This window comes from Esox lucius, chromosome 3, assembly GCF_011004845.1.
Source record: "Esox lucius isolate fEsoLuc1 chromosome 3, fEsoLuc1.pri, whole genome shotgun sequence".
NCBI classification, from domain to species: Eukaryota; Metazoa; Chordata; class Actinopteri; order Esociformes; family Esocidae; genus Esox; species Esox lucius.
The window spans coordinates 737666-751612 of record NC_047571.1 but is presented as its reverse complement, the minus strand read 5'-3'; the positions used below and the strand labels follow the sequence as shown (position 1 = coordinate 751612).

Here is a 13947-nt window from a genome sequence, read left to right as displayed (position 1 = left end):
ATGCGACAGGGGGTAGGATGGATAAGGAACATGTGTTGTTTTTGTGGTATGACCATGCAGATTCTTATCTGAATGTACTGTACTGTAAAGTACTGAATGTACTTCCAAATGCTTTAGAGACTCCTCAGATAATTATCCTGAAAGCTTTTGACGCGTCTCTCGATTTTGTCTCTGTACTTACTCCTTTAAAATGTTTCATGACTTTATTCAGAGGTGAATAATTACTAAATCATAACATCAACATGCAGTATGCAACTCCTTATCGAATGGATTCTAGATCCATCTTTACTACCAATTTTCTATTTTTCATATTCGTCCTGAACTGATGGCCAGTTGATGGCCGGGTTCTGGATGGTGCCTCCTGTGGCCGTATTTCTCATCGTTCTGCTTTCACTCATGGTGTCACTTTTCTATATATATATATATAGTTCCTGTAAGCTTTTGACGCGTCTCTCAATTTGAAAATAAACTGTTAATTATGCCAAGACAATTTTGTCTCTATACTTATATATTCATACATATTCGTCATCGTTCTGCTTTCACTAATGGTGTCACTTTTCCATTGACTAAATGAAGTGAAGGCAGGGGGTTATGTATGATATGATAATTGATTATGATTGAAAGGAGCTGAACTCAGTTCAAATTGGGTTATAGTTAAAAAGGAGCGTCAGCATCTGTTATGTTTTACATCTTCCATTTACAGGATTTGTTTTTCATTTGTTTATTTGATGTAAGGTCTAACATTTTAACGATTGAATAGAATAGATCTAACTATTTTGGATTTGTCAAAGCAAATTCATGTCTGCCAATCTTATTCCACTGCTAGTTGCTTCAATCATAAATATAATACAAGGAATCAAACATCAACCAAAGACAGTGCTGGATGGAAAAGGATTTTTCAGGACTGATCTATTGTCTTCAATGTTGGGAGTTGACGGAAAAATATGCAGTGGATGCTAGTCTGATGGACTGTAAACACTAATCATTGTTTTGCAGTTGTACGTTCAACAGATCGGGTCACAGATCACAACCCCTTTTCTGATGATACATCACATTACTGACTGGATACAGACAACTGTGTGTGAGAGTAACATGTTCAAGAAGGATTACAACAACTGCACTGCACCAGTCTGTTCCAAATCTTCCTGACCACTCACATGGAAGAATGATGCCAGGTTCAGATCACTTGGCTTCACATTTCAAGATGAATCATTAACAGCAAGACATTTTCCTAAATTAACTGATATGGTTATTTCACATGTATTAAGCTTTGTTTCTTGCAATACAGGTGGGAAACTGTACAGTAACAATCCCAATATTGGACTTCGACGTTTTTTGTGATGATGATCGACATTATGACTGCTATCCTGGTATGTTTGGATAGTGAATCTTGATGTTTGATTAATTTTTATATTTGGTAATTGATTGCTTTTGATTGTTGGTATGCTTTCTTTGACTTATGTCTATGAAAACATAAACCATTTTTGCTTCATTTACTGTATATTTTATGTAATCATTTTTAACCACGTTTGCAAGGTTCTGAAAGTAATTTGCACATGCTTACATGCACACTTGATCAGTGATTGGGCAGGAAATTCTTTTACTTCCTCTCAGCCAAAAAAGGAGATTTGGCTTCCAGCCTCCAGAGCAGTGGTTTGTTTTAGGTAACTGGAATTATTTTAGTTCTCCTCCTCACCTATCGTTTCCAGGTCTAGATTATGGGGCTTTATGAAGACCTAAAGGGGGATATGTAGAGGTATTTTCATAATATGTATCTGTACTCACACAAACACACACCTGTTAAACCCTAACCACCTGTTACATTTAAAGAGGTTACCCATATTTCTACTTTCCTGAACAATCTGTTTGTGTTAGATTTTTCCACATTTTATTGTTAAGAAAGAGAGGCTGACGATCAAAAGGTAAACCGTTTGGATTTCTGTCTGTGAAGATCAATTGTTGTGCTCGGTCTTTCTCCTTACTGTACTCTGAAGAGTAAAGAGCAACAATATTACATTTCATGTAGACGACAAATGGATCTGTGGCTTGTCTTTGAAGCCCTTAGGATGATTAGAATATCAGTAAGATTGATTGTTTCCCTGAGCTCAGATAACAGGGAGCCGTTGACTAATGTTTCCCTAAGCTTGGAGATCAAACAATCATTTTTATGGCTCAATAATGAAGCTTCTAGAACTTGCGCAACCAAAGCTTAATGAAGGTAGCTTGTAGTGAAGATCCCAGAGGGGTTGTGAAACAATGGTGGATGTTTCGGGAAGCATCCGCCATTAAAAGTCTACTAAAAATCACTAACTCCTGAATTGTCGGGAATTTGTTCCACAATATTATTAATTAAATGAAAAACCAATGATCACAAATTATCAATTCAGCAAACATATTACACGTTTCTGTTTTTCATCAATACTATTGACAAATTATATTTCTTTATTTTTTTGTAGGCTACTGTAAATCATTCTTTGAAATTGTGTACATGTTGTTTACATTCTTCGTCTGTTGTTACATGTACATGTCTAACTTGGGTACCTGACTGCTGCTATCCCTGCATTTCAGTTGCATTTGCCACATTGCACCTTCAATTTGCACACTTCTACATACCCCTTATACAAACCCAATTCCAAAAAAGTTGGGACACTGTACAAATTGTGAGTAAAAAAGGAATGGAATAATTACAAATCTCATAAACCTATATTTAATTCACAATAGAATATAGATAACATATCGAATGTTGAAAGTGAGACATTTTGTAATGTCATGCCAAATATTGGCTCATTTTGGATTTTATGAGAGTTACACATTCCAAAAAGGTTGAGACAGGTAGCAATAAGAGGCCAGAAAAGTTAAATGTACAGATAAGGAACAACTGGAGGACCAATTTGCAATTTATTATGTCAATTGGCAACATGATTGGGTATAAAAAGTGTCTCTCAGAGTGGCAGTGTCTCTCAAAAGTCAAGATGGGCAGAGGATCACCAATTCCCCCAATGCTGTGGCGAAAAATAGTGGAGCAATATCAGAAAGGAGTTTCTCAGAGAAAATTTGCGAAGAGTTTGAAGTTATCATCTACAGTGCATAATATCATCCAACGATTCAGAGAATCTGGAACAATCTCTGTGCGTAAGGGTCAAGGCCGGAAAACCATACTTGATGCCCGTGTTCTTCGGGCCCTCAGACGGCACTGCATCACATACAGGAATGATACTGTAATGGAAATCACAACATGGGCTCAGGAATACTTCCAGAAAACATTGTCGGTGAACACAATCCACCGTGCCATTCAAAATGGACTGTGGCAAAGTGGAAAAGTGTTCTATGGTCAGACAAATCAAAATTTGAAGTTCATTTTGGGAAACTGGGAAGCCATGTCATCCGGACAACCCAAGTTTTTATCAGCGCTCAGTTCAGAAGCCTGCATCTCTGATGGTATGGGGTTGCATGAGTGTGTGTAGCATGGGCAGCCTACACATCTGGAAAGGCACCATCAATGCTGACAGTTATATCCAAGTTCTAGAACAACATATGCTCCCATCCAGACGTCATCTCTTTCAGGGAAGACCTTGCATTTTCCAACATGACAATGCCAGACCACATACTGCATCAATTACAATGTCATGGCTGCATAGAAGAACGATCCGGGTACTGAAATGGCCAGCCTGCAGTCCAGATCTTTCACCCATAGAAAACATTTGGTGCATCATAAAGAGGAAGGTGCGACAAAGAAGACCTAAGACAGTTGAGCAACTAGAAGCCTATATTAGGCAAGAATGGGACAACATTCCTATTCATAAACTTGAGCAACTTGTCTCCTTAGTCCCCAGACGTTTGCAGTCAGTTATAAAAAGAAGAGGGGATGCCACACAGTGGAAAACATGGCCTTGTCCCAACTTTTTTGAGATGTGTTGATGCCATAAAATTTCAAATCAACTTATTTTTCCCTTGATATGTCATATATGTTGTATTCTGAATGAAATATTGAAATTTGAAACTTCCACATCATTGCATTTTGTTTTTATTCACAATTGTACAGTGTCCCAACTTTTTTGGAATCAGGTTTGTAACTTTTTTGCACTCTTCTATTTGCACTTCTGATTAGATGCTAACTGAATTTCGTTATACTGTACTTGTTCAATGACAAATCTGAATCTAATCAAATCTAATGAATAGCAATGACATCAATGGATGAATGGACAATAACCCCCTGATCAACCCAGACACCTAGAAACACCCATGCAAGTGTAATGATGAAGAATGATGATTAGGGTAGAAATTGTATATAATCTGAACTAGGTGAGCAAGTCAGACACAACTCAGACACAAATTACACTACTCAGACACAATTTTCACAAAGGCAAACAGAACAAGTCGATTCAATGCTCTGACAGCATTGCAGATGCTGCAACATTTAGATGAGATGGAGGATCTGAAATATTTCCTGTTATCAATGTGTTGGATGTCAGGTCTTTATCTGATTCTGATAATGAGCCCCTACCTCCAATGCCTGAGCCTCCTCGCAAAAAAAAAAAAGAAACAAACCAACGGAGACCCCAAATCCCACTGGGAGACATTACTGTAAGTTATCCTTTGTTCTTTCTTTTACTCTGCTAATCGAATTTACACTTTTAAATATTGTTATTCATGTATGCCACGGAGTGGGAAGCGAGGAGCCCAGGCACAGGATGAACAGTGAAACAAAGGTTTACTAAGCTGAAAAGCGTAATACAAACAATGAAGGCCAAAATGACCAGAACTGATACAAAGGAACAAGAGCACTAGGCAAGAAAAACAACAAACACATACAGACAACTAGCAGACAATATTCCATAAACACACCAACAAACACAAGGGCAATTATAGGCTGTAGTGGTAAGGATACGGTGTGCGTAATGATGGAAATCCGGGGTGATGAGGAACAGATGTGCGTAATAGTGGAGAGTCTGGGGTGTTCCGTGAATGTGGTGCTAGCAGCCGGGAGAATGGACAGTGGTTGCAAATAGGTTGGCGACAGGGAGAAATGTTGTCGAGCTTGGGAGGTGTGATCACAGGAGACAGTATAGGCAACTGTAAATCATCCTTTTACTGTGCTAATCAAATTTACAAATAAAATTTATTGAATAATACACTGCAATGTTTTTACTTGACGAGTGGCTTGGATCTATCAATTATATTTCTATTAATAGGCTGTAGCCTGTGTTATTTAAATGTATCATGTTTAGCAAGCAACCGTACAGCTAATCATGAGTATATCCTTTGATTGTCTCAAACTGGTCGATAATGTCTCTTATTTTACATCGTACATTTTACATTGTACATTATACAAAACTATATTCAAATGAATTTATCTTTCAATAATCTAAGTGTTGTGTAATTTTTATTTTGTACATTTTTAGGGCTTAATAAATGAATGAGAACACTATAGACAGTGTTCTTAGACATAATTATTTGTATTTTCGTATTTTTTATTCATATTTTTTCATATAATAACACCTTTAATACATTCTTGCATTTTTTCCAATTAATTAACCATTTAAAACAAACAAATTGTGTAATTCATAATTTATTGACTATTCTATATAGTTTGATGATGATCCAGTAGATGAACTGATGCCCTGGCTGGATGGTGATGCTTCTGAGGAGAATGTGTATGCTAACAGGGACGATTCATATACTAATGAAGTGAAACTGCGTTCAGATCTGGCAGATACTGTTGGTCAGAAAAGCCTGCCGGTTTTTGTGTTAAGCTTAGTCTGTTGTATCAGTAAGTAATACTAGCTAGTAACGATTAATTATTAGTTCTGACAGATTTAGTTGTGTTGCCTTGTGTTTTTGATCATTACAGACCTGGGCTAATCCTAAAGCCAGTACTAAGAAGTGATGTGTATAAGAGAGTCAGCATGAAGCCCAGAAATTACATCTCCCTTACCTAAAAAGCCAGAACCAACTAATAAACCTCTTGTGCCAGTGCATACATGAAAAGTTTCTAGATGTGACCAATGGTGTCCTGCATGCCATCCAAATGATATGTTTTCAGTGCTGGCCAGATTCAAAGAGAAGTGATTTTCAGAATTTACTACATACACAATATAGACCTATGTACGCCTATGCAGATATTCAATTTAAAAAATCAGCTGTTTCCAGCTACTATTAATTTCAAATATCAATGTCTACACTGTATTTCTGAAAATGTGATTCTTATTTTATGGACATAAAATGTGCTTTTCTTTAGGTAACAAGTGACCCCAAATCTTTGAACAATAATGACTATGTTTCTGGTTAACGGAAATTCTTAATGGCTGGTAATCTTTGCAAACCACTAGCTATAGTGACTGGTTGATTTCAAAATAATTGATTTCAAGCTCTGCTTACAGGGTTAACACAATGGTCTTAACACAACTACCAATGTATTGTTTTATTGTATTATTTCCTCAATGTTATATTGCGTTTTAGAGAAACTTTCATGGTTGTTTCTGGGAAAAATACCTGGACATCATCTTGAAGGTGCTGTCTAGAGCTGTTGTATAGGCTCCAACTAGGATGGCGTCAAAGTAACAGGGAATGAGGTAGCGCGGGATATGCTTCAGATAGTGAAACATCTCTTCAAACCATTTCCCCACCTGGAACATTTTAAACCACACTTTATACAAGATCAACCATAACAATTATCATATGCATCATCCTTTCACACGATTACCAAACATGGCCGAATGTTATATTTTTTTAATTGAATAAATAGGATGTTTTAAGCTTATTTTGTACTTTCTTCTTTAGAAAGATTTATTCAGTTTGAGTAACTGTCATTCAAACTGTGCTCACCTCTCCTAGGGCACCACCATGATTCACCAGCCTGTTGCTGACATAGTCAATCATCCAGTCACCCTGCCTTAGGTTATCGCACACGGGGTGTCCCAAGTCATTCTTAGAACGAATATCTGCCATCACTGACATCAAACCTGTAAAATAATAATGGGTAACACTTTATTTGGTTAGTCAATTGGTAACTAAATGTAAACGTACAAAGCAGTTACATATCAACAGACAACTTGTCAATAGTACTGCATTCATTGGATTACCTAAATCATAACCAGAAATATCTGACCCAGCAGCAGTGGTTAGGGGTAACTTGCTGAAAAGGGTTAAGATCAATTCCATATAAATTCAGCTAATTCGGGAAATAAACTGCAAGAAAGTGCACTGTACCTTGTAGGCCACCATACTTAAAGCTGGTCCAGGAAGGGATGTTGTAGCAGCCTCCTCCATCCTCCTGCTCCTCAGAGTCACAGCGGAACATTAGCAAGTTCATGTCTGCCAGTGTCAACTTAGACATCATTCTGCATGGGAATACAGAAACATAAAACACATGAGCAAAACTAAAGAAGCCAAGTCCATCCATCCATCTTCTTCCGCTTATCCGGGAACAGGTCGCGGGGGCAGCAGTCTAAGCAGAGATGCCCAGACTTCCCTCTCCCTAGACACTTCCTCTAGCTCTTCCGGGAAGAGCTAGAGAAACCAAGTCCATTACTATATACAGAGGGGTTGAGAACCTTTAAGAATTAAAATAAATATAAATAAAATAAATAATTAAAATAAATGTAATTTTCATCTTTTAATGTTTCATAATAAACAAGAATAGAAAGTTTTTGCATAAGATTATAACATACACTGCTCAAAAAGATTAAGGGAATACCTAAATCACACATCGAGTTGCGATGAACTAAATATATTAAAAATCAAAATCTTTACTGTACACTGTAATTCGTTGAGAACAAAATAACTTAACAACAGTCAGTGGAAACCAAAATCACCAATCGATTGAGGATTGGATTCAAACTCACAACGAAAATCTAAGTAAATAATTGAAATCACAGGCTGGTCCAACTCATAATATGACTCAGTAGTGTGTATGGCACTCCCGATAATGTCTGGGCATGCTCCTGATGAGACGGTGGATGGTGTCCTAGGGGGATCACCTCCCAGACTTAGATCAGGGCATCAGTGAGCTCTGTGGCACTACTTGGCGGCATTGGACGATACATAAAGTCCCAGAGGTTCTCAATTGGATTCAGGACTGAGGAACGTGAGGGCCAGTCAATGGCATCAATGCCTTTGTCATCCAGGAACTGCCTACACACTCTGGCCACATGAGTCTGGGCATTGTCCTGCACCAGGAGGAACCCAGGGCCCACTGCACCAGCATAAGGTCTGACGATGGGTCTGAGGATTTCATCCTGGTACCTAACAGCAGTCAGGGTACCGCTGACTAGCACATGAAGGTCTGTGCGACCCTCCAAGGATATGCCTTCCCAGACCATCAGTGACCCACCGCCAAACCGGTCATGCTGGATGATGTTGCAGGCAACAAAACGTACACCACAGCATTTCCAGAGTCTTCCACATCTGTCACGTGCTCAGTGTGAACCTGCTCTCATCTGTGAAGAGAACGGGGCACCTGCCAATTCTGGTGTTCTCTAGCGAAAGCCAATCGGGCTGCCCGGTGATGGAATGTGAGCACAGGTCCACTAGAACACGTCAGGCCCTCATGCCACCCTCATGGAGTCTGTTTCTGACAGTTTGGTCAGAAACATGCTCACCAGTAGCCCGCTGGAGGTCATTTTGTAGGGCTCTGGCAGTGTTCCTCCTGTTCATCCTCAGACAAAGGATCAGATACCGGTCCTAATGCTTGGTTGATGCCCTTCTACAGCCCTGTCCAGATCTCCTCGAGTAACGGACCGTGTCCTGGTATCTCCTCCATGCTCTTGAGACTGTACTGGGAGACACAGCAAACAGTCTTGTGATGGTACATATGGATGTGCCATCCTGGAGGAGCTGGGTTACCTGTGCAACCTGAATGGGATGCAGGTACCGCCTCATGCGTCCTTGTAGTGACAAGGACACTAGCAAAATGCAAAACTAGAGAAGAATCAGTCAGGAAGGATAAGGAGAAAACAATTGTCTGTGGCCACCACCTGCAAAAACATTCCTTTTTTGCTAGGTTGTCTTGCTGTTGCCTCTCCAGTGCACATGTTTTCATATTAATTTGCCCCAAAATACATTCAAAATACATCCACATTCATTTGTTGATAAATATATTTCTTATAAGTTCTTTGTGGATCTGTATTTTTTGCTTAAAAAATACATGGGTCTTGACTGCTAGATGACCATAAGACAATATATATTTGATTTTATTTGCATTTTGTTGTGTTTAAAATGCGTCGGACTGTTCTGTTCTGTTTTATGTTTCCTGTGGCTAACAGGAAGAAAACACTGTTTCTCTGGTTTTACTATTCATGTGTTTGAGTAAAATGATCAGTTTTGTTTTATTCTATAAACAATTAACTGAACATTCCAAATAGAAATATTGTCATTTAGAGTATTTATTTGTAGAAAATATCTGGTCAAAATCAACAAAAAAATATGCATTGTTTTCGGATCTCAAATTATGCAAAGATAAATTCATGTTCATTAAAAAAAAAAAAAAAAAATGTTTTAACTTCAGTTAAAATTCTGAAATCAATATTTTGTGGAATAACCCTGATTTTTTACCACAGCTTTCATGCGTCTTGGCATGCTCTCCACCACTCTGTCACATTGCTGCTGGGTAACTGTTGTGGAAATTTCTTATACAATGTATTCTGACTGAGTAAAGGTTTAGACTGAGTCCCACGGTTTAGATAGGTACAGGAATGTGTGGGATCTGGTATTTGCATAGGGGACATCTATTGTCTGTCCAGATGCAGATCAATGGGTTTTAGGACAGGATAGGAGAAGATACAACAGGGGGCAGTAAGGTCAGTTGGCCCCTTTGGGTAAACATGGCAGGAAGGATAAGGTGGGGGAAGATAGCATTTGACGTGTGTGATAGAACAAAGGGAAAGGTGTTTGATTGACATGAAACAGATGGCAGCATCTTACCACACCCCTTCTTCCTATGTAATAAATACTGTCGAAATGATGTTTTTATTTAGAAACTATCCACCGTTACTTTGTAACCTGTATACTTTCTCCTTGCAAGCAAGATTAAAACCGTTTATTGCGCAATTGATTTCTCCTGTCTTACCTACCATTTTCATAGAACTTTGGAATTTTAGAAATTGCCATCACAGTAACTTTATGCCACTTCTGGTAGCTTGGCTTTGTTTGATGGCTTGTGACCATCCATCTTCCTCTTGATCAAATTCCAGAGTTTTTCAATGGGGTTCAGGTCTGAAGATTGGGCTGGCCATGAAAGGGTCTCTTGATCTGGTGGTCATCCACACCTTGATTGACCTGGCTGTGTATGGAGCATTGTCCTGCTGGAAAAACCAATTCTCAGAGTTGGGGGACATTGTCAGAGCAGAAGGAAGCATGTGTTCTTCCAGGATAACCTTGTACTTGGCTTGATTCATGTGTCCTTCACAATGACAAATCTGCCCAATTCCAGCCTTGCTGAAGCATCCCCAGATCATCACCGATCCTCCACCAAATTTCACAGTGGGTGCGAGACACTGTGACTTGTAGGCCTCTCCAGGTCTCTGTCTAACCATAAGATGACCAGGTGTTGGGCAAAGCTGAAAATGTGACTCGTCAGAAAAGACAACCTTAATCCATTCCTCTACGGTCCAATCCTTATAGTCTTTTGCAAACTTCAGCAAAGCCAGAATTGAATCCTTCTTTTCCTCACTCTAAGCTTTTCTATTCAACTCTTTTGTCATGCTGAATACTGTCCTTTTGTAAGTGGATAGTAATGACCACATCAGTGGTTTTTTAGTTTTCCTTGTTAAATTAGATTTGGTTCAGGTAATCACCTACTCAGTACCCCTTTCAGTAAAATGAGGTGTGCCTGTGTTGGAATTTAACAGACACTGGAATGGAATGGCTGCCATACATGTAAAGATGCTGATTTAAAAAAGATTAGTGGGCTCTTAATTTTTTCCAGAGCTGTATATAGGAACCTGTTTGCCTTTGTGAGACTGGTTATATTAGGAGCCACTTAGCTTCTGTTGTCAGGAGGAGCCAACACTATGAAAAAAGTTTTTAAAAAGTTTAAAAAAACATACCCAGTGCTATACAGTCTATTATAGTAAAGCAGCTTTCAGCCAATATTAAAATAGAGAATTAATTCCTTCAATCTCATTACAATCTTAAAACAATTAAATGATGTATGGTTAGAAAATATCATGGAGGAGAATTAGTAGAAAAATCAATTTATTTTTATTAAAAAACTATTGTAAACGTTTGTGAAAGTTGGTGAAAGTCGCCAGATATTGCTGTTTTGGGAACGGCCTGAGGAAGGTGCAAATTTTTTATAATTTGATCACTGCATGCCAGCAAGCCTTTGCTAACAAGATATTGAAAAATCAACCTCTTGGATCATGCCTGAACATCCTTAATTACTAATGCAGATCTGAAATTGAGATATTTGGGAGGCTAAGTCAATAGGCTGACTGACAGTTTGCTTCAGACTGCTGTCCTACATTGAATGTTCCATTTAAAGTTTTTATTTTCTGTATACTCACTGTGCCAGGGGTTTCTCCAATATTGCTGGTGTCTGCTGATTGGACCAACTGCCAGGCTTATACTTGGGGCTAAACTGGATCAGGTGATATCTGATGGTTCCTACCAGCTCTTGGGCCTTGGGGTCCAAACTCACCCTGATGATGTAAACAGACACATTACACCTTTCAGAGAGGGAAACAAAGCCTGCTAAGAACTGTCAAGATAATATAAATATAAAAAGATCAGGACAAGGGAGGAAGACCTATAGCATGGCTAAAGGGATTGCTGTGGTGAAATGTTGTTCAAAAACTAGAAAAAAACTATAACTGCTTTTTTACCCACAGTACTCTGCTGTACCAACTGAGCTACTGAAGGCCTCAACAGTGAAAGTATTTTTAATGTGTGTTCATATTGGGTTGCTCATCATGATCTCTGACCTGAAGGCAATGACACTCCCAGGAGTGAGGCGCTCAAAGACGATCTCCTCGACAAACTCACTGCTGCCCTTAGATGTCACGCCTGTGTGTTTCACAACACCACTGTCCCTTAGCTGGGGTGACAGGAGAAAACATGGATTACTTTATCGTTACTTATTTTTTATTTTATATCTTGGTATGCCTTTATTATTGCTGTAATACAGGTCTCAGCTTGAATTCTCTGTATAAAAAAAATTATCAAAAACATTCCACACAAAACCATAAACAACAGAGTATTGAGAGTGTTCAGGAAAATTGAAGATTATTTCTAAAACATTTAATACAAACATGTATTATATTTAGTTTTTTGGGATCCCCATTACCTAATAGACATGCAGCAGCTACTTGGGGCACAAAACAAAACTGGACTGAGTACAAACAGTTATAGATAAGACACCATATTATGATGTAAAAACACTTTCCCTTAAGTTCACACTTTTTACTATGTACCTGCAATGTTAATCCAAATTAACAACTACATTAACAACAAAGTAAAACTACAGTTAATACACTGTAATGATAATAGAATAATGATTAATCGTATTGTAGTTATACTTGTGGAAAAAGAAGAGGACAATTACAAAACATTCTGTAGAATGTGATCCCAAGTGTGTAATTACACATGATTTCTGTTTAAATAATAACGCAGATATAATAATGTGCAGATATAATTGTGCAGATATATACAACATATTATGCACCCCGACAAAAATGGGGGGGAAAAATTAAGAAACGTTGCAGAATGCATCTTTAACTAACACTGTGTAATTGCCCATGTGTGTTGCCTAGCTACAATGTTTTCTTCAATCAAATGTTATGTATTAACAATTTCATTAATTGTATTTTGCGCTGCTCATCATGACCTTCTGTACTTATAGCCTTAGCATAAGCAACATCTCTATTATGAATAGAGGCAGAAATGTCTGAGGTAAGCCAGGGGACTCTTTAGTGATTAATTTAGTGATTAATTGTTTAAGATGGAACTCAACAGGGAGATAGGGATTTCATAGGGATGCACCGATTGGCCAGCGAACAGAGTCGTACGTTTTTCGCTTAAAACAGGCAGCTATTTTCTCATGCCAATTTTTGTAAAAAGTGAGACAAAATGATTTAATTTATTCTCTGTCAGTTCTTATTTCTTGAACTTAGTGATTATAATAAAAACAATCAAAGATCTTACTAGGCACCAAAGTAGTTGAGTGTAGGCTATTCATTAATTTCCATAGCAATCAAGGCGGTTACAAGATGCTACTAGGCGCTAGCAGTTAAAGTTTTTTTAGCTCCAGAATGAGTGCACAGCAGTTTCAGTTTACTAAGGATGCATAGATTTATGAAAGGTGTATAGCCACTGGTGGGCATGGAAAACAATTAATTTGTTAAACAATGGTTGACAACCATTGTTGATGAGAACAACATGACAATGGCAATTTAACTTTACTTGCTCTGCTGGAGTCTGTTACCGCACAGTGCAGTGGACTTGCAGGGCATGAAGCCAAATGGATTATTCACTATTTGCTTCAACATATTACCGTTCAAAAGTTTGGGGTCACTTAGAAATGTCATTGTTTTTGAAAGGAAAGCAAATGTTTTGACCATTAAAATAGCATCAAATTAAAATACAGTGTAGACATTGTTAATGTTGTCAATGACTATTGTGAATGTAAATGGCTGATTTTCAAAAGGAGATATCTAACTAGGCATACAGAGGCACATTATAAGTAACTATCAACTACGTTCCAATGACATGTGTTATGGCTGTTCCGCGTGTCGATGCCTGCTCCCTCCCTCTCCCAGTGCATGAAAAGGCCTGTTTCAGAGTGTCCATACAAGTAAATATCTTTGTAATGGTGACAAGTAAAATGCCAGTAAAAGAAGTCGCGATATAAAACGATTTGAACCAGTCGTAGGAAGTCAGCACTTGACAATTCTGGAAACTCCTCAAACTTTGCACATGCAAATTAGTTCTTAACACTTGTCCTCATTCTAA

General features: G+C 38.2%; 1 protein-coding gene across 3 annotated transcripts in view; it reads right to left on the bottom strand.

Moving 5' to 3' along the window:
* agla (amylo-alpha-1, 6-glucosidase, 4-alpha-glucanotransferase a) overlaps positions 1 to 13947 on the bottom strand; it is a 154382-nt gene that overhangs the window by 24929 nt on the left and 115506 nt on the right. For all 3 annotated transcript variants that reach the window (XM_013132927.3, XM_013132926.3, XM_034291570.1), the window contains exons 19-23: positions 11922 to 12034; positions 11505 to 11639; positions 7210 to 7340; positions 6826 to 6962; positions 6493 to 6626 (exon numbers count right to left, since the gene is read on the bottom strand). In XM_013132927.3, coding sequence (XP_012988381.2) covers positions 6493 to 6626; positions 6826 to 6962; positions 7210 to 7340; positions 11505 to 11639; positions 11922 to 12034 — 650 coding nt within the window. The remainder of the gene's footprint in view (positions 1 to 6492; positions 6627 to 6825; positions 6963 to 7209; positions 7341 to 11504; positions 11640 to 11921; positions 12035 to 13947) is intronic.